General features: G+C 43.7%; 1 protein-coding gene across 1 annotated transcript in view; it reads left to right on the forward strand.

Moving 5' to 3' along the window:
• GDA (guanine deaminase) overlaps positions 1 to 20,770 on the forward strand; it is a 79,158-nt gene that overhangs the window by 39,484 nt on the left and 18,904 nt on the right. Inside the window, exons 2-7 of the mRNA XM_047699592.1 lie at positions 3,466 to 3,554; positions 10,042 to 10,213; positions 14,851 to 14,938; positions 16,660 to 16,765; positions 18,429 to 18,456; positions 19,801 to 19,908. Coding sequence (XP_047555548.1) covers positions 3,466 to 3,554; positions 10,042 to 10,213; positions 14,851 to 14,938; positions 16,660 to 16,765; positions 18,429 to 18,456; positions 19,801 to 19,908 — 591 coding nt within the window. The remainder of the gene's footprint in view (positions 1 to 3,465; positions 3,555 to 10,041; positions 10,214 to 14,850; positions 14,939 to 16,659; positions 16,766 to 18,428; positions 18,457 to 19,800; positions 19,909 to 20,770) is intronic.

A 20,770-nucleotide genomic window follows, 5' to 3' on the forward strand; every position in this document is an offset into this window, starting at 1 on the left:
GATCCTGAATTGTGAGGGGGGAGAAAGGGGATAAAAAGGGGTTCAGAATGAAAGAAAAAAAAAACTATTAAAAAAAGAAAGCCGATAAAGAAAAAAATATAAAAAGAGGAAAAAATATATATATATTAGATAAACTATTTAAAAAACGTTAAAAAAAAGAAAATGGTAAAAGTTAAAAAAATTTAGCAGAAGAAGAGAAAAAGAAAAAAAAATTGAAAAAGAAAAAAAAATTAAATTAACTGCAAGGCTAAAAAATCATGGGGAGAAAGCCATGAGTTCCGTGCTTTGCTTTCTTCTCCTCTGGAATTCCGCCGTTCTCCTTGGTAGGTGAACTTGGTCCTGGCTGGGTTTCCCGTAGATCTTCTGGGGGAGGGGCCCGTTGTAGTGATTCTCAAGCGTCTTTGCCCCAGGCGGAGTTGCACCGCCCTTACCCGGGGCCGCGCTGAGTCATCCGCTCGGGTTCGCTTTCGGGAGCTTTTGTTCCCTGAGCGCTTTCCGTAGAGTCCGGAGGACGGGAATAAAGATGGCGGCCTCCCGGTCTCCGGCCCGGAGGAGCCGAGAGCCCGGGGCCCCACTCCTCAGCGGGCCCTCAGAGAACAGTGCCAAATGACTCTCGTCACCCTGGCCTCCGGCCGCGCTCCGAGCTGACCGAGCCTGCGACCGGTTCAAGGCAACCCTGAGCTGAGAGTCACTCCTCGGCTCTGTCTCTGCAGCCGGCTTCCCCGTTCTAATACCGGTAAGCTCTGCGACACTGAGACACCCCCGATCCTTCTGCGATCCTGCGGGACCTGAGGCCGCGCTGACCCCGCCTGGGCTTCACCCCAGTTAAGCCTCTGGAGCGATGTCCCTCAGCGGAACAGACTTTTAAAAGTCCTGATTTTGCTCCGTTGCTCCGCCGCTCGCCGCTCGCCGGGAGCCGGCCCCTCCCCCCGCGGTCTATCTTCCCGTCGCTTTGGATTCACTTCTCCGCCAGTCCTACCTTGCAGAAAGTGGTTGATTTTCTGTTTCTGGAATTGCTGTTCTTCTTCTCTTCAATCTCCCGTTGGATTTGTAGGTGTTTGCAATCTTTAGATAAGCTATTTAGCTGATCTCCCGCTACCCGAAGTAGTCTCAGCCTGCTACTTCTCCGCCATCTTGACTCCTCTCTCCTGGAAGGAGCAGGTCTTAAAAGAATTTAGTTTAGGGACGCCTGGGTGGCTCAGTTGGTTGGACGACTGCCTTCGGCTCAGGTCATGATCCCGGGGTCCCGGGATCGAGTCCCACATCGGTCTCCCAGCTCCATGGGGAGTCTGCTTCTCCCTCTGACCTTCTCGCTCATGCTCTCTCTCACTGTCTCTCTCTCAAATAAATAAATAAAATCTTTAAAAAAAAAAAAAAGAATTTAGTTTACAAGGAGCTTCAGGAGAAATGGTTTGGAAAGGATTGTGGTGGATATGGAAGGAACCAATTCATTCCCTGACTCTGATGTGTGAACACCTGCCATCTGAGAAGCACAGGGAAAACCATGTCCTCAGAGGAGAGCCTCAATTATTAGAAGGGAGGAATTTGTATTTGTGACAGGGATTTTAGTTCTATTAGACAGCGTGTGTCTGAACCACAAGCTTACTTAATGTGTTAGTAAAACTTCTTCATGGAGTGCCTGAGTGGCTTGGTTGGTTAAGCGAATAACTCTTGATTTTGGCTCAGGTCATGATCGCATGGTCATGAGATCGAGTCCCACATCAGGCTCTGCGCTCGGCAGGAGTGTACTTGAGATTCTCTCCCTCTGCCTCTGCCCCTCCACACCTGCTCGCACTCTCTCTCTTAAAAAAACAAACAAAACAACCCCCCCCAAAGAAACAACAAATAAACTTCCTCAGTTTCTTCCAGAGTTACTAGTTCCTTCAGTTTCCCTGTCTCTCCAGAATAATTTTTTGATCATTTATATTTTCCTCAAAAACTACTTATTTCAAATATATGTTCAAATGTGTGAATACAGGTGCTTTACAAACTGTTTTTATGTAGGTATGCGTGTATGTATTTATGTGTTTAACGGTAAATCGCCTCTGAGTTATAGAGATAAATTGTTTTTGTGTTTTTTAAATTAATTATGGATATGCTTTGATACTTATTGATTCCAGTCTGTTTTCAGGATCATCAAATTATATTTTCTCATTTGTAGGAATTACATTTTCATTTTCTTTTCTGAGATTAAAAAAATCCCATTTAGGGGCACCTGGGTGGCTCAGTGGGTTAAAGCCGCTGCCTTCAGCTTAGATCATGATCCCAGGGTCCTGGGATTGAGCCCCACATCGGGCTCTCTGCTCAGCAGGGAGCCCGCTTCCCCCTCTCTCTCTGCCTGCCTCTCTGCCTACTTGTGATCTCGGTCTGTCAGATAAATAAATAAAATCTTTAAAAACAAATCCCATTTAAAAAAAAGTGTATCGTCAATGAACAAAGAAATCAACATATTTTACTTTATTTTCAGTTCCACTGTTTTTTGCACAATATAGTGCCTTGCTTCTAATTAATTAGATACATTTTATTTAGCAGTCTTTTTCCAATATTTTATGTACCATAAAACATTTATTCTCCCAATATTACATTGATAAACGAAATACAGGATATTTCCTGCATATATATTCCATTGTCCCTTGTTTTTTCTGGCTTTGCAGTCCACTTTTATAGAGAAGACAGTAATACTGTATTCAAAAAAGAATTAGCAATAGATACAATGTATCTAGCATTTAATATATTCTGGGGATGTGGTAACATCTTTACCACAGTTACCATATTGAGTCTTGACAGTAACCCTGTGAAGTATGTACTGATGTTATCCCCAGGGTGCAGATGGGGAACCCAGACCAAGAGAGAATTAAGAGTTCCCTCCAAAGTTCCCCAGCTGTTGCGCATGTTGTTAGGACTCTGTTAGCGTAAGAGATTGCTCTGTTAGCCTCTCATCCACAGTACTAGAAAAATATAGCAGACTTCTTTATGGCAGATGGCCAGAACCAGAGCATCAACATAATTCATGCTAAGATTTGATTGTCAGGCAATTATTATGTGCAATTATATTCAGTGTTAATAACTTTCCCCATGATATACTACTACCATACTCTGGACAGGAGTCTCCTTTAACAGCTTAACAAAAGTCTTTTATTCATCTGCAGTGAGGTACACTTTCTATAAATAACTGTTTCCTTTAATCATTTTGGGATGTGGGGAGAAATAGATATCAATTAGCCATTTTTAACACCCTGTGTTTTCAAATTAGAATTTTTGAAGTCTTATGTGTATCTGTAGAAAGGCAAAAAAGAAATTTCATGCGGTTTGCTTCCTTGGTCAAGCAAAGGCAAACCCCTGTCCTTTTGTCTCTGAACTCTATCCCATTTGGTTATCGAACACCTTTTAAAAAGATTTAGATATTTAACTACAACCAATGCCTATGGCTTATTGATTTGTGATTCTTCTTTCTTTCTTTTAAAGATAGTGTTTTTAGAAGAGGCATCCCAACAAGAAAAGCTGACCAAAGAATGGTGCTTTAAGCCGTGTGAAGTAAGAGAACTAAGCAACCAGTAAGTACAGACAACGTCTTCCCTTTTGCTGTTAAATAATAATGCCCTTCACCAGTCTCAGGTGATTACAGACCTGCCTCGGAGACGGAGAGGTTTTATTTTTTTCCTTGTGGGGCGAGGTGAGAACGAGAAGGGAATTTGAGAACAGGAAGCTGAAGGATGAATGCTTTGAGAACAGGAGGCTGCCATCATCCGTTTAATTCTCCAGCAGATCTATGTGGAGTTTCCTGTGTGCGGCAACCAGGATCTGGAGAAAATGATGTGTAAGGTGTTCGCCCTTGCAGGGCTTACAACCCACGGGGATCTCAGAGAGCAAGCAGGTACGCAGATAGGGAAGCACGCCAGTGATAGGTTGTGCTACCTTCCCTAGCACAGAAGAGGGAGGGAGGGAGAGAAACTGCCAGGGGTGAGGGGAGATGGAGGCTTGGGGAGCAGCAAGTGACAGCGCAGTTAGGGAACACCCATCCCCCAAGTGCATTTGAGCTGTGGTTTTATATTGTGGGTTTTAAAAAATATTTTATTCATTTATTTGAGTAAGAGAGAGACCTAGGAGGGAGAGAGAATGGGCAGGGGGAAGGGGCAGAGGGAGAGAGAGAAAGCAGCAGACTCCCCGCTGAGCAGGGCTCCATTCCAGGACCTGGAGATCGTGACCTGAGACGAAGGCAGAGGCGTAACCCATTGAGCCACCCAGGCGCCCCTACAGGCATTGTTATAACTTGGGAAGTGACTTCAGAGAGTGAAGTTCCAGTGAACTAGGAACCGGAACACCTGGCTTGAATCCTCTCACTACAGCTTGAAAGCAAGGCACTTCCCTTCTCTGAGCCCGTCTCCCAGGCTGTTAGCAAAATAATTGTCCTCAGCAATGGTGGATGCCTCCTAAGGACCCTGCAGCAGCTCTCTGAACTGGGTTACCCATAAGGCTTGGAGGCAGAGGGGCTGGCCCCAGTCCTGACAGATGGGGTGACTGTTCATAATGAAGTTTGGTGCACCTGTGTTTGTGTTGAGGTTTCCTACCTGCTGCCTCTCTGGGCTTGGGAGGTCTTGGGCAGCGGGCCCGGAAGTGAATCCAGTGGGCAGGGAGATAATTCTAGCCACTTCTGTGTTATTGTCTGCTTCCTCTTGCTAGATTGGTACGAGGATGTATGTTAAGGAATGATTGATGTTTGGTCTCCTGCCAGCAGGCCTTCAGGATAAGGGGGCAGAAGCTGTGGGAGTAGATGAGCTGAGGGTAGGAGGTGGAGTGGTTGAGGGTGGGGGGAGGGGCGAACACTGCTGTGGGTCTTCACATCCTTCGGCCCCTCTTCATGAGGCTGCTTTTGGAGGAAAGTCCATCAGACAAATAGAGATCCTGGGGCCTCTGTAGGCACCACACACAGAGAAGTGGTAAGGTAAGAAAAACCATATACCTTGGTGGAAGACTGAGGTCTTTGTAGAAAACCTCATACCAAACACACAGATATGCACACTTGAGTTTCTGTAAGTCACAATGAAGATACCACAGAAGATGGTGTCTCTGGTAGTGCGTTTAATTGTACCTGCAGGTCTATTTCAGCATGATGTGGATTTTCTTTTTCTTTTCTTTTTTTTAAGATTTTATTTATTGGAGAGAGTGCATGTGTAAGCACAAGCAAGGGGAGGGCCAGAGGGAGAAGCAGACTGCCCGCTGAACCAGGAGCCCGATGTGGGGCTTGATCCCGGGACCCTGGGATCACGACCTGAACTGAAGGCAGACTCAGCTGACTGAGCCACCCGGGCAGCCCAGGATGTGGATTTTCTTAAATGAAAATTACGACTGGAGCATTCTGAGCAGAGCTTTAATGGAAGTAGATCAGATTGTGACCATGGACCATAGAGAGGGCGGCAGGGCCAGGATTAGGCTGAAACAAGGAAGGCATTCACATTGGGCAAGGAATTTGAGGGTAGTCGGGAAGGGGAAAAGCTCATGAATCAAGATAAGTAATAGTTGGATGCACCATTTTTTAAAAAAATCAAAATTAATGCAAAAAATCCATAATGGACAAAATACCCAAATTTTAAGTAAAGATAGGATGTTATTGATTGTTTTACACCCCTGCACTGTTGGACAAGGAAATGGTCATTTTCAAAGAGCCTGGGGTTCCCAAGCCCACAGGGACATCACACCTCTTGGCTGGCAGGTGAATGAGGGTTGACGATGTTGAGCAAACAGCTTGGGCACCTCAGAACCTTCTAGATTGTCATATGTTTTGATGGTAGAGCTTTCATGAACATTGTCCACTTGTTAAAATATGAGTTTTGATAAGTGTATTTGGGGCAGCCGTCTTCTTTGTCCTCAGATTCAGATACAGACTGGCCAACACTGCAGGTCTAGAATATGAAATTAATGATATTGATCCATGGGGAAGTTGAGCTTTTCTAAGGCAATGAAGCTAGTGAGTGAGCAAAATTGAGAAGAGTTCCTTTATCTCTGCTTCCTTAACAAAATCCTCAACAAAACATGACTTTCCCTTTCCCCCTACCTTCCCATTCTTCCACTACCGAATATTTTTAAAGGGATTTCTCCCTCTGCCCAGTACTTTCTCTAAACACTGATCTTTCGTGTTCATGGGTTTCTTTTCCACATGTAGGACAGTAACTAAACCATTCTAGAGATCTGGTAAGTATTCTACGGTATAGGACTGAATCCACATGAAATCAGGTGTCTCCCCAGTCACCGCATAGAAATGAGGGCTCTCGTTGCCTGAGACCACTTGCCCTTCACCCTTGCCCTTGACAATCTCTGTCCTGTATTCCTTTCCCTTCACTGCTGTCCTTGATACCCCTCTTTCCTGGATCTCCCTCAGTCCTCCTGACAGCTCTGCCCAGAATGAGCATGGCCTTGTGTTCCTCATTCTTACTCACGTAAGTGGACGGTACTGCTCAAGATTCAGTTTTGTTCTTTATCCACAGAAATTGCTGGCACCACCAAACACAAGGCTTACCTCCGCAGAGCGGACTCTCAGACCTGAATCTGTCACCTCTTATCCCATGTTTCTGAAGCTCTTTGGACCGTTGGAGATCACACTGACTCTAGACTTAATAACATCACCCCGCCCTCAACGTGGGATTTCTTCCTACATTCCCTGCACATCATGTCTTATAATCAGCTTCACATGCTCAAAAGCTCTCTTTTGGACTCATTCCTCTCCTTTGCTGCCCAGAGCTAATAAAATATCAAGCTTTTTCTTTTGTATTCATCTTTTCCTTTCTGTTCTTATCACCATAATCTTTATTCAGAAATGTCATGCTTGGGACATGCATGGAAGGAATCTCCCAGCACATCCCTGCCACGGCCAAATTCATATCCTACAGCCGAGGTTCAGTGTTTCACAGCTCTGCAAAAGAGAAGAAAAAACAAAGTACCAAGTATCCTCACCATCGCCTCCCTCCTGGCTAGAGAATAACCAATACCAGTTAACTCACTGAGCTGATTATTCAAGACCCTTTCTAAGATGGTTTTTTTTGGGGGGGGCGCTGTTGTTTTGAAACTTTTTTTTAATGTAGTAAAGTGCAGAGATCTTAGATGTATACATTGATAAATTTTGACAGACACATGTAACTATGTGACCCAACATATACCAGTCAAGATATGATACATTCCTCTCAGCCTAGAAATTTCCTTTGTGCCCCTTCCAGCCCCTCATCCCCTGTTCAATTTCTTTCTATCACATAGATTACTTCTGCCTGTTTTTAAGTGTCATATGACTGGAATAAATCAATAATTCCTGTGTCTGGATTCTTCATTCTTCATAATGTTTCCGAGAGTCATCCATTTTGTTGTTTATACCAGTAGTTCTTTCTTTTTTCTTGCCAAATAGTATCCCATTGTGTTGAAATATCACAGTTCGTTTATCTGTTTTCCTGTGATATTTGAACTGTTTCCAGTTCGAGGATAGAATACATAAACCTGCTCTAAATATTTTTGTACGGTGCTTTTTCATAAGTGTCTGTTTATTTCAGTTGGGTAAACCACTAGGAGTGAAATTGCCCACTAAGATCCTTTATATTTTGACCAGATCTGCTTTTCTCTCTATCTCCCTCTCTGCTGTCTCCCCACCCCTCCTAAACATAGCCTCACCCACCCCTAATCTGCTCAACTAGATTATAATCTCTTTGAAGACGTCTTATTTCCCTTGGGACCTCCCACAAGGTTTAGGAAAGTTTTAAAAACTTACCAGATATTTTGGAAATTTTATTTGTTTGAACAATACAACAACATGAACAAATCACTCGGCCCTTTCATTTCGTGGTGTTGGGAGACAGGAAAAGCCCCAGGATTGAGGTGTCCTGAGAGGTCAGCAACTCCCGCCTGAGAGGAATCCATAGTTCACCCCCCCCGTGCTGCGCGCCCCCCATGTTGTAGGTTCACTTAACGCCACCTTCTTGCCATACGAGCTTGTCACGGCTCTTCCCAGCCAAAGGACGAACTCTGTCCTCTGAAGGGTAGTGACCGAGAGTACTGAGCTTGCAGACAAACCTCCTGGATTGGAATCTAGGCTCCAAAGCTGACTAGTTGAGTGATTTTTTTTTTTAAATTACTTACATTTCCTGAGCTTCAGTTTTCTCTTCTGTCAATGAGGATAAATTACTTCCTGAGTTTATTGTGAGCATTACATCATCATAACTACTATTTTTTTGAGTGCTTTTTATTATCCAGGCACTGTTTTTACACTTGCTAACAATCCTCACAACAGCCCTGTGGTATAACTCCTATCTCTGTTGTACTTAAGGGGACACTGAGTCACAGGGAAGTTAAATAGCATGTCGATGATCCCACTGTTTGTTGATGGTGGGGTCTGAATTCAAAATCAAGTAGTCTGAGTCAAGAATATATATACTTTTTTTTTAAGTCTTTCTCTCTCTCTCTCTCTCTTTTTTTTTTTTTTAACTTTTATTTATTTATTTTGACAGAGAGAGATCACAAGTAGGCAGAGAGGCAGGCAGAGAGAGAAGGGGAAGCAGGCTCCCCCCTGAGCAGAGAGCCCTATGTGGGTCCCAATCCCAGGACCCTGAGACCATGACCTGAGCTGAAGGCAGAGGCTTTAACCCACTGAACCACCCAGGCGCCCCTCTCTCTCTCTCTTTTTTTTTAAAGATTTTATTTATTTATTTCACAGAGAGAGTGAGAGAGCACAAGCAGCGTGGACAGTGGAGAGAGGGAGAAGCAGACTCCCTGCTGAGCAGGGAGCCGGATGTGGGGCTCCATCCCAGGACCCTGGGATCATACCTGAGCTGAAAGCAGGTGCCTAACCATCTGAGCCACCCAGGCGACCCAAGAATGCATATACTTAACCCCTGTAACAGACTGCCTCCCACAAGTATGACAACACACACGGATGGCGTGCCCAGTACACGCACCTCTTCAGTAAACATTATCCGCTGTGGCCACCAACAACATTATGGCCACCATTCCGGTTCCCATTTCTTTAAACATAATGCATTTTATAGATACCCCGGGCTTTGTTTGCCTTTCACTGAGGCGGTATACCTTTGAATTGGTAGCATAAGGGATTCTTTGTTATGTCAACTTTTGAGCTCAAGTTCTTCATGTTAAAATATAATTAATATTTTCTCAGGGGGTGCTGGTGGTGGTACATACAGTCTTCTGACAGATATCTGTTTGGATGTGTGTAGACACTTAACAGACACCAGTGAACTGAATTCGTTCTAAGTGTCTATTAGTTTGGGGCTGCCTCGAATCTATGGGTAGTGCCCCTGAAAACCCTTCAAAACATCTTTCCAGGACTTTCTGTTACAAGAATCCATGGAGATATGAAAATTAGTTGGTGGTCCAAGGGACAAGCAGGAGGGATCATCAGCACCTGGAGAAGGCTGTCTGAGCCCCGGGGGCTGTGTCTTCACTTACCCATCCGACACCCACACCCAGGGGCAGTCTCATCTCCCAAGATGGCCTGTGGCCAACCAGCCTCAGTTTGCTCCTGCTGCTTCATTTCAGAATCCAGCCCCTACCTCACAGGGGAAAGGAGTCAGCCAAGGTCTAGAGGACCCATGAGCCTAGCACTGTGGCCACTGTTTGTCATTGCCCATCATCCTTAATGACTTAGGAGTAATTCCTCAGCATGGCTCTAAAACCTTTAAAGACCTTTTTTCTCATCTTTGCTCTCCGTCCTGCAACCTCCAGTTATGAGAACAAAGTCATCGGATGTCTTGTTCCATGACTGCTTTGCTTCTTCTCCATATGGTGCTTCTGCCTGCCTCGATCATCTTTGGTTTAACCTCACAACCAGCCGTTCCGCCGTTCCAGTGTACGAGCCGTACGTCTCCCAGCGAGCTTCACTTCTGTTTCTTGATCCCTAGATAAGAGGAGAATTTACAGTCATCTGATTGCGTTAGCTCTAACCTACGTGGGGTGAACAATTAAATCACTGTGGAGAGAAAATGGGATTTAAAGATATGGAAAATGATTGAAGATGTTATTAAATTCTTTTCCCCTTGTATTTATTTTCAGTGAGTTCTTCATGCCCGGGCTGGTTGATACACACATCCATGCCCCTCAGTATTCTTTTGCTGGGAGTAATGTGGACCTGCCGCTTTTGGACTGGCTGACCACGTACACATTTCCTACAGAACTCAAATTCCAGAACATTGACTTCGCGGAAGAAGTATATACCAGAGTTGTCGTAAGTATATTGCTTGTGAGTAGCAGTGTGTTACGACCAAATCACCTGTAGACACGTCCATTTCTTGGGGCACATTTTAGTTACAAAGCACAGGCAGTTGAGGCTAGAGTGGACTGTGGAGACATTTTCAGTTTTCTTTACAGCCCCAGGGGTGTGTGGACCATCTACCTCTTCTACACAAGCTAACCCCTAGCTGAGAGAAAACTTGAATCCAAGTCCTCAAATCCCCTATCTGGTGGGCTCTCTTGACTCTCAATCTGTTATTTCTTGTGTTTCAAGTTACTAAATTTGAGTTCCATGCACGTGTGTGTTCCCTTACTCCTGCCAATCCACAGTGCTGTTCTGGGGACCATATGGAATAGCTGTGTAACCTTTGGAAAGTTCCGTGACTCATTTTCCCCATCTGTAATATAAAGTAGAGATCATGATAGTAACTACTTCATAGGATTGTTATGATAAGTTAATATTTGTGAAGTTCTCAGAATAGTGCCTGACACATGGTAAGCATTGTATATGTTTGCCTTAAAAAATGTAAGGAAATTTAAAATTAAAAGTTAAAATTACAGTTAACTGTAAATTACAGTTAACAGGGTTTCACGTTATTTTAGTAGCTTCCCAAAGGAGGGAAAATAGGATGGTTTCCTATAGCGGGGTTCTTGGGAATGTGATGAGCATTAACACCACTAGAGGGAGCGATGGAGCTGGTTCAAGTCATTGACCAGTGACTGCTGAGTTCCCCAACTCATAGTGAGGGCTCAGAAGATGTCCTTACTTCCACTCTCTCAGGGAAATCCTTCTTTCTACCCCAAACCGTGTTCCAAATCCACTCAGCAACCAGAAATAGCTTCTGCAATGGAGAATACCTTTTGCAAATACCTTCTTATCTGACCCCTACCCTTTGTCATGCAGTGCACTTAGTCTCCCTTTGAGGAGTATAAGCGAGGGCTATCCTGTGTATACTTGACTTCCTTAATCATAAATTCAGTGTAATGGTGGTTCTTACCTATTTAGCCTGCATCCACATGACACCAGAAAAACTGAGAAGGACTAACACAGTGCATGAAATTGCTGGGCAATGAATTGTGTTAACCACACCAGATCTTTTCTCAAAATTTGTTTATCCCTCTCATTGTTCTTAAAAGGGTTGGAGATACCTTAAAATAGCATAGTACACAGTGGAAGCAAATGAGTCACGAAAGCATGGCAGAGGGAAAAAGGGGGAAAGGAAAATAAAACTGAGAGGGGTTTTACCATGGGGGTCCATGCAGTTGTTAGAATTTGCCACAAGTTCAGCTTTAAGTTTCTAGCCGCTGACCCAGGGAGGAAAATCAGTGATGTAATTTGCACTGTGTATATGATAAAAAAGAAGATATTTGTTAAGGTAAAGCATTTCTATTCCTTATACTGATTTTCTTAAAAATTAGTTTCAATAATATTTCATATAGATGCATGCTATGTTGTCAAAATATGTTATTAAGGTGCTATAGTATTTTTTTTTAAAAACCAAATATATTACTGTTTTATGTTTAGGCATTTAGAGTATCTAGTACCATATATCCTTCAGGCAGTACTCCATAAATACTACTTCTTGTAGCAGAGAGTTAAGTATTTAATGTCAGTGAGTACAAAATAGATTTTATTCTTGACAGATACTTGCATTGCCTACTCCTATGTTTCTGGTGATGAGCAGGCAGGCCTGCATACTTTAATAGTCAGATGAGCTGATGATATTGTTGAAATCTGTAGAAGTTGAGATTTGTTAACTAGAACCCGTCCTTAGACTGAAGACTGCTCAGGGATGCTAAAACCATATGTATGAAGAGATCCAAGCCATTTTTGTTTGTTTGTTTTATTTTCTCCCTCATAAAACAGTTCTAGATCTATACTTCAGCAAATGGGTAAATCAAGACCCTAGAGTTTTGCGCCATAGATGATGTTGATCATTTACTATGCAAGCAATTTAAAGTATATATTAGCAAACATCTCCTGAGATTACTTAGGAAAAAAATCCCAGTAAAGCAAGCCTGGATTATCCTCCTTTAAGCATTGCAAACTGCCGGGCGCCTGGGTGGCTCAGTGGGTTAAAGCCTCTGCCTTCAGCTCAGGTCATGATCTCAGGGTCCTGGGATCGGGCCCCGCATTAGGCTCTCTGCTCAACGGGGAGCCTCCTTCCTCCTCTCTCTCTGCCTGCCTCTCTGCCTAATTGTGCTCTCTCTTTTTGTGTCAAATAAATAAAATCTTTAAAAAAAATAAACATTGCAAATGGATGGGAAATTACAGTTTCCAATTACACTGGAATAAACTAGAAACACTAAAGGCTCAGGAATCTATACATCCTATCGTTTGCAGTCAAGGAATTGGAGAGTGAGATCCCTGGAAAAGGTGCCAAGATAAACTGATTGTGAATATTCTGGGTGACAGAAGGAATGTGCTTACTCTGTGGGGTTGTCAAAGATTCAACTGATGCATCCAGCTAATTCCAGAGAGCTGTCAAACCATGGAGGTATAAGATGCATCGAAAGAAAATGGGCCACTCTTTGCTCCCTCTTTCAGCCCAGTGGAAATGCAGATCATCTACTCTGTTAAGAAGCCAGCGCCACTCGTCTCGAAGTTTGTAGTCATCCCATGTTTGGCATCTATTTTGAGCTCAAAAAGCTTGGTCTCAAAACCTTTCTTGTCAAGAACTGAAGGCTGGGGAAGGATTGAGAAACACTACCCACAGCCTGATGTTCTTGGTAGATTCTTATAAATGGGAAAGATACAAACTCGTCACTAACGGAAGAGCCCTCTTGGAAGCTTATGAGAAACTAGGGTGGCATTGGGTCCAGGATGCCCAAATATAGAACAAAGGAAGAAGGGAAGCTGCTGTATGTTAGGTGGCCTCCTCAGTTAGGGTTTAAAGCCCAACTCCTCTCTTGCAATTACGTAAGTCGCTCACACAGAGCCGCTTTGTTAAATGGGCTGGACTCAGTGGGACCAGTAAGAGTACTTGGAGATTCTTTCCTTTCTCCTCTCCCTCCTTTGTTTGCCCTTTTTTCTCTGTGGTTTCTCTCTGTCCTGTTCTTTAACTATGACTTGGGCAGATTCTTGAACTTTCTATTTTATCCCAGTCCAACGTGAAAGGGCAATTCTCATCTAGTAAAAACAACCGTCCTCCCCTGCCTTAGACTTAATGTCCTTGTCTGTGTGGCGCTTCCATTGTCCTTCCTGCGGAAGAGCCAACGCTTTCTATTTTGAGTTCATCTTCAAGCCACAATGTGTGTCAAGTTTTGAGAGTATAGAAAACGTTAGATTATACTTCTGTTTTAATTTTGAGTTCGCTTTAGTCTGGTTAGGGCATGCAGCCTGACTTGGGACTCCATCTCATGACCCTGAGATCATGACCTGAGCTGAAATCAAGAGTTGAACACTTAACTGAGCCACCCAGGCGCCCCCATAGATTTTTTTTTTTAATCAAGCTTCCTTCTAGCCTTCCTTCTTACCTTCCTTCTAGCCAGATTGCCTCTTTCCTCTGAGATTTTTTTTCTCCAGATTCTTTTTTCCTCCTCCTCTCTCTTATACTACCTTTCCTCCAATGTTTGTTGAACCTTGAGCATACATTTCATATTTAAGTGTGATGCTCTAAAATACTGATTGGAAGTCTGGTTGGGGTGGCACTTGTTGACGAGGGAACTTCATTATAGGATAAACAGTGATGGCAGTGAACAGCCCTCTCAACTCTGGGCCCCAAATGCCGTTGTGAGGATATCTTCCTTCTAGAACCATTCATCTTCTCTAGGAAAGAGTTCCTGAGTACTGCCAGGAGTGGTGGGACTTGCATATGTGACATTTTGGGGGAAAAGTGACCAAGGATCCAGAGGGTCAACCAGATTATCCACTTAAAACTCCTTCCAGTCTCTGCCGTACCTGGCCATAGTGGGTGTCCCGTCTTCAAATACGACTGCAAGTTTCTGCAAGAGCAACTCTCTCCTGCAAGTATCTGGTTGGGGTGGTTGGCTGATTTCAGCAAGGAGGAGAAGGGTCTTGCCAGGTTTAATCATCTGTATACAGACGGCTAGCCAGTTCTCTATTAACAGCTCTATACTTCTTTCTCTCCTTCCAGAGTCACCTCCAGGTTTTCATCTTTTTTTTTTTTTTGTCTTCTAAGAGGATGAAGAATTGCTTCCCTTGCTCATGTCTCTTTCTTCTTGGTTAATACATTTTATACTCCTATACTGTTAGGTTAGTGGAAATGTGCTACTAACCTGCTAGGTTAAACTAGAAATCTGGCTGAATAATTTTGCCCTCTTGTAGAAAATGGAAAAAAAATCTCATTAACTCATCCCTTGATACAATAAAGTTTGGATATCCTTAAATAATCCTAAAAACCAAGGAATTAATTAGTATTACATTTTGTGAATTCTGTAGCACGGAACAGTGTGAATTCTAGGAAATCAGAAGTACCAGCTTCTTCTCCAGCTTACACTTCCGGAATATAAATACTTTTACCATTTACCTTAACCGTATTTCATATCAAGATGGCATACCTTTAAATAAAAACATTTTTAAATTAAAAACTAGAATTCTATTTCATCTTTATTTGCCATGTGACTTTTCTGGGCACACGCGATTCATGGTTTTTTGTGATTTATTTTTAGAGGAGAACACTGAAGAATGGAACAACCACAGCTTGTTACTTTGGAACAATTCACACTGACTCATCTCTGCTCCTTGCAGAAATTACAGGTGAGGAAATGAAAGCGTGATTTATGGGCACATCAAGCCAAGACAGTCAGACTGTGCCCGGCAGTGACTTACACGTGTGGGCTGTCCTGCCTTTTAATTGCTAGAATTTGAGCGCTGCATTTCTTGTGAGTAATTAGGTGTATGTGTATGGCCCTTGAATGCTTTTTATTGTGTACATAATTTGATTATTTATTTATGGTTTTGGTTCCAGAATGACGCATACGGGTTTGAATTTTGTGTATTAGTTTAGGGCGCTTGAGAGCAGGTTTACTAATTCTCACTGTGGTAACAGTTTATTATATTATAATCTGCAGACATGTCTTGGCTGTTGGCTGGGCTCAGGGCACTGTGCTAGATGCTGGGAACACAATGAAATAGAAGATAGTTCTGCCCTTGAGGAGCCAGATGGGATTAACGATTAATAACCACACACCTTGATTAATAACTGTGTTAACAGCAGCTGTGCTCTTGCTAGATGCCTGGCTTCGCACAGAGCACTCACCGTGGATTATCTCAGCTCAGTTGCAAACAGCCGTTGGAAGTAGGCATTCATGCCCTTGTGTTACAGATGGATAAACTGATGCTCAGAGGCCATAATGCCCAAGTCACACGGCTAGTAAGCAGATCCGAGACTGGCTTTAGATGAGTAATTCCATAACTCGTACTTCGCACAGCGCCCAGAACGTCGTAGATGCTCAGTAAATACCACTGGCTGATGCGCTGATACTTCTGCTTGCTGGCCAAGGTAGTTTCTGCCAGAGGCTGAAAATATGTATTTCTATTTTTGGAGGAGACAGAGAAGACTCAGAATCAGATCATCTGGAAAGAATTCAGAGAAGGGCCTTTGAATGGGACTATACAGGAACATCAAATTGGGGGAGGAAAATGTCTTCCCAGCAGGGGAAATGACATGGACAAAGGTATGGGGACAGGGAAGTCCATAGTGGATAGAGGAAGCAAGGAACAGAAAAGCTGAACTGGAGGACAGGATTCACCGCATGGTGGGATGGGAGAGGAGGTTGGGCAGATGGGATGGTTCAGACCATGGAGAGGTTCGAATATGCATCAGATACTCAAAGATTTTGAGCAAGATGAGGTATATGGTGAAGGTGGTGGCTCAGGGAAGAGTCATCTAATGGCCAGGTATCACAGTGAATTACAGGGGAAAGAGAGAGGAAAAAGACCTTTCTTTGCAAGAGTCTTATGACATCGGACAAACAGTATTTTCAATGTTCTAGCAGAAATAAAAATTTTTCTAGGACCTCTAGTGAGGGCCGGTTCCTTAGTGCCGAGAGCTGCTAGGGAACTAAGTCAAATTCCCCACCGATGATAATACTGGCCTTGCTACCGTTAAGAAAAGTAGCGCTATCTTTTCTAAGCCCTATGTGCCAGACACTTTATAGACATTATTGGGTGTATTCCTCATAACCTTACACATAACAGAGGACACTGGGCACATACGGGTTTAGACCTTAATCAAATATTATCATCATCCTGGTAGTAATCCAAGGAATAGTCCGTGGAAAACCTTGACCTACTTACAGATTTTGGTGTGGTTTGTTGTTGTTGTTTCTGTTCTTTCATGGTGTGATGACCTTTCACATTCGCACTTGTGTTTTCGTGATGATTTCAATTTAAGTGTGTTTTCTAAAGGCTCGGGAGGGATATACTGTTGGGGGAAAAAACATAACTTCACATTCTGTTTGTGTGGCCTCTCACAGATAAATTTGGGCAGCGGGCGCTTGTGGGCAAGGTCTGCATGGATATGAATGCTACTGTTCCAGAGTACAGGGAAACCACCGAGGAGTCAATCAAGGAAACGGAGAGGTACATGCATCTGGAGTGGTCTTGTGGGCGGTCCCTCTGAGGCACTGATGGAGTGAGACGGAGAGAGGCAACTCTGTGAACCGGGCCCATAGGCACATAGGCACTGTGTGGGTTTGCCCTTCTTTATGCAGGTGGTCTGGTCCTAAAGAAAATGGTGCATGTCAATACCATTTCAAAGCCTCTGGGAACTTGCTACAGGAGTCCTATGGTGAATCCCTTCGTGAAATGAAGGATTCTTTTTAAAAGTTAATGATTTACCACTTCCCTCTCCTTTATTACAGATGGAGGCTTCTCCTGCAAATTGAACTTGCTTTTTTTTTTTTTTTAAGATTTTATTTATTTATTTGACAGACGGAGATCACAAGTAAGCAAAGAGGCAGGCAGAGAGAGAGAGAGGAGGAAGCAGGCTCCCTGCTAAGCAGAGAGCCCGATTCGGGACTCGATCCCAGGACCCTGGGATCATGACCTGAGCCGAAGGCAGAGGCTTTAACCCACTGAGCCACGCAGGCACCCAAACTGAACTTGCTTTAAGTGTATGATCTGTGCTTCAGATTCCTTTTGGTGGCGGGATCATCCTCTTGCCTGAGATCTTGAGCTTCTGTTATATTTTTTTAGGTTACATTGGGATAGTCTGTGGATTCCAAAAGTACCTTATCTACATTTCTTTTTCTTTAATGGTTTTTCTTTAATGGCTTTAATTTCCTTTATTTAATGGCTTTTCCATAGTCCCCCGAGCATTTGATTTGACAAGGAATTGCATTGTCTGACATTCAACATCCAAGAGTTATAGAAGAACATTCTTTAGTTGTAAATCTTCTCCAAGACCTACCCTATCCTGATGCAACTTTTGGAAGCCCAACTTTCTACAATTCCAAACCTCCTTCACCTTAACTGTGTCCTCTGGAAAGGATGGCTTAGGAACCACCATGTGCTCACAGAAGGACCGAAGCATCACCTTCCTCTTACCGTTGGCCACATGCTGAACTTGTCTATGGATGTGTGGTCATAGCATCTTGTGGTCATAGCAAGCCTTAATCCACATTTTATTCTGAAACAAAGGACCACCACAACGCAGAAAGCTAGCTAGTAAATGTTTTCGGTTGGGGCACAAACCGCCGTTTCATATGCTCTGCGGATACCACCATCCCTGATTGCCACCCCCATCCCATCTGGTCTCATTCCTCAACACCCACCCCCTTCCCCCGACCTGCCCTCTCCATTTCACAGCCATCTCTGGCCTCTTCCAACAGCCTTACTCCATCATCTGTGCTCATAGAGCCCTATGCTTCGAAATGCCTCCAGGTGCATAGGATGCCAGTGATCCAATATCCACAGAGCATAACATCCTGCAATATTTCCCCAAATAGAACTTAAGCCAGTGGAATGGCTTGAGTGATATGGGGATACTCATGAACAGCCCAGCTGATGTTAGGGGGTAAAATTGCATTTCCCTGTGATTTTGCACTCTATCTCTCTGGCTGCAAATGAGAAAGCAGAGTAATTACTACTTGTTAATCTTTAATTAGTGCTGGGGAAACATGTATGGCATTAGAAATGTTTGCATGGAAATTAAGACATGTAAGGATCATGTTTTCACCCTTTTAAAAAATCTATTTAAAAATGCCAAAATTTTCTATCTTAGCCATTTGTTGCTTTATTTCAGATTTGTGTCACGGATGCTCCAAAAGAATGTAAGTAAGCGGGGAAGGGGGTTGGGAGAGGGGGGTGGGGTTATGGACATTGGGGAAGGTATGTGCGATGGTGAGTGCTGTGAAGTGTGTAAACCTGGCGATTCACAGACCTGTACCCCTGGGGATAAAAATATATTATATGTTTATAAAAAATAAAATTAAAAAAAAAAAAAGAATGTAAGTAAGCTTGTTCCCGGCTTGGTTTTGGATTGCTTTTGTGTCATTTGTAAGATTGGCCATTAAGTTGTTTGGTAAAGATTAGTCTGTGTATGTTTGGCTTACTCCATGCGTGCAGAAATATTTCCCCGGAGCCTTCGACTATTTTTACAGTGGACCCATCAACTCAACTCTGTGCGATCAGGCTTCAGTGGTTTTTCCCTTCCTTCTCTCTGGAACCTTCTAATCCCACAGGACTAGTCCCTGGGGAGGTGAGAGAGGCCTTCATGGATGTGGACAGATTGGGAGCAATGGGAAGTTGGCTACTTCAGCATTGGCTCTGGCCTCTTGTACATCCTGATCTGGTCTAGAGCACAGGTGGTGTCCACCGTGATGCCCCAGGCGTTGGCCGCCTTGGTCCCTAACGTGTGGTATGTCACATGGCCCGCAGACACACAGCCAGCCACTCCTCTCTGCATTGCCCTGGTGTTGGTGAGCCTACGGAGGCATTACCGATTCCTCCCCCCATTCCCAGCAGGCCAGTTTGTAGCTCCATTGTGCAATCTCTTAGATTTGCAAGCCAGACCCTTCCCTTACCACCTTTTTTGAAGTCTCATTGGAAATTGTGAGAACCCTATTACTTTCAGTCTAATCTCAGGAGAACTAGGTGAAGCTTTGTGAGTCCTCATGCTCACCACTCCTCTTTTGAGCCCTTCTGTCCTGCTCAGCCTTCATCTTGGGTGACACTAGAGCCAGTGCTACCACCAAACATCCTGAAGGAGGCCATGGCCAGCACTCCTCCCCAAGATGGAGATGGGGAATAGGAAGGACACCACTTCTCTCTGAGTCTCCCCATATCAGCCCCCTTTAGAAGTTCTTCTGCTTCCCATTTCTCTCCAGGAAGGCCACCAAGTCAAGGCCTCATCTGAACCTTACATGGATGTAGGACTGGGACTATCTGTCATTTGAGACAGGATCTTCTTCCATTGAACTTGGTGCTGTAGAATATTCTCTCTCTTGTCCTCAGCCAGGAGTTGTTTCCATGAAACCCACTGCTTTAGAATGGGGGACTATCCCCCTAAATGAAGATATGAAATTATCATGTTGTATGATTTGCATGTTGGGGTATGTCACACATTCACGATAACTATAGTTTTCTTATCAGTTTTTTCTTTAAATTATTTCCAGTATTCTAGAGTGAAGCCCATAGTGACACCACGTTTTTCCCTTTCCTGCTCCGACACTTTGTTGGGTAAACTGGGAAACATGGCGAAGACTCATAATTTGCATATTCAGGTGGGTGTTTTTCTCCTGTTTGTGCCCTTGTCCAGGCCTGCAAGACTTTTTAGTACCCTAAATTCTGGCAGTCCTCTCTAGTTCTTCTTCTGAGATTTCCTAGAGAAATAACATCATAAGATAGGAAGGGTTCTTACAGACATCACCTAAATCCACTTCTTTAATTTCTCAGATAAGAAATTTAAAGTTCCCGGGACGCCTGAGTGGCTCAGTTGGTTAAGCAGCTGCCTTCAGCTCAGGTCATGATCCCAGCGTCCTGGGATCGAGTCCCGCATCGGGCTCCTTGCTCGTCGGGGAACCTGCTTCTCCCTCTGCCTCTGCCTGCCATTCTGTCTGCCTGTGCTCGTTCTCTCTCCCTCGCTCTCTCTGACAAATAAATAAATAAAATCTTTAAAAAAAAAAAAAGAAATTTAAAGTTCCTTTAACACCGCCGCCTCCCCCCCCACCCCCCACCCCCACCCCCGCACCTCTCTGATCAGACTTAGAGAGACAAGACAAGGACGTCATCTGTAACAAAGCCAGATCGGTAACGCACTGGTTACCTGTTCTCTGTGGGATAAATTTAATTCGTTTCTTTCCTACTTCTCTCTTTTATTTGATCCTTTCCTCAGTGTTCTAGTCTTTCATTTTTGGAGGAACCACCTATTATTTGAAAAGCAAAAAGAACCTAATTTCTACCTTACAGAAATGCATTTAAAAACCCTTTTGTTCTGAGTTCCTTAATTTAAAAATCAGGAACAAGAAAGTATATCTTACTTTGTCATTAAACGGTTGCGATTTGGAACTGAAACACTTTTTAAAGCTTCCAGCTGGTTTAAAATTGGAAGTCGCAGGCTCCCCTTTCCCCACCCAAGCTTCATGA

This window comes from Lutra lutra, chromosome 13 (genome assembly GCF_902655055.1).
Source record: "Lutra lutra chromosome 13, mLutLut1.2, whole genome shotgun sequence".
NCBI classification, from domain to species: Eukaryota; Metazoa; Chordata; class Mammalia; order Carnivora; family Mustelidae; genus Lutra; species Lutra lutra.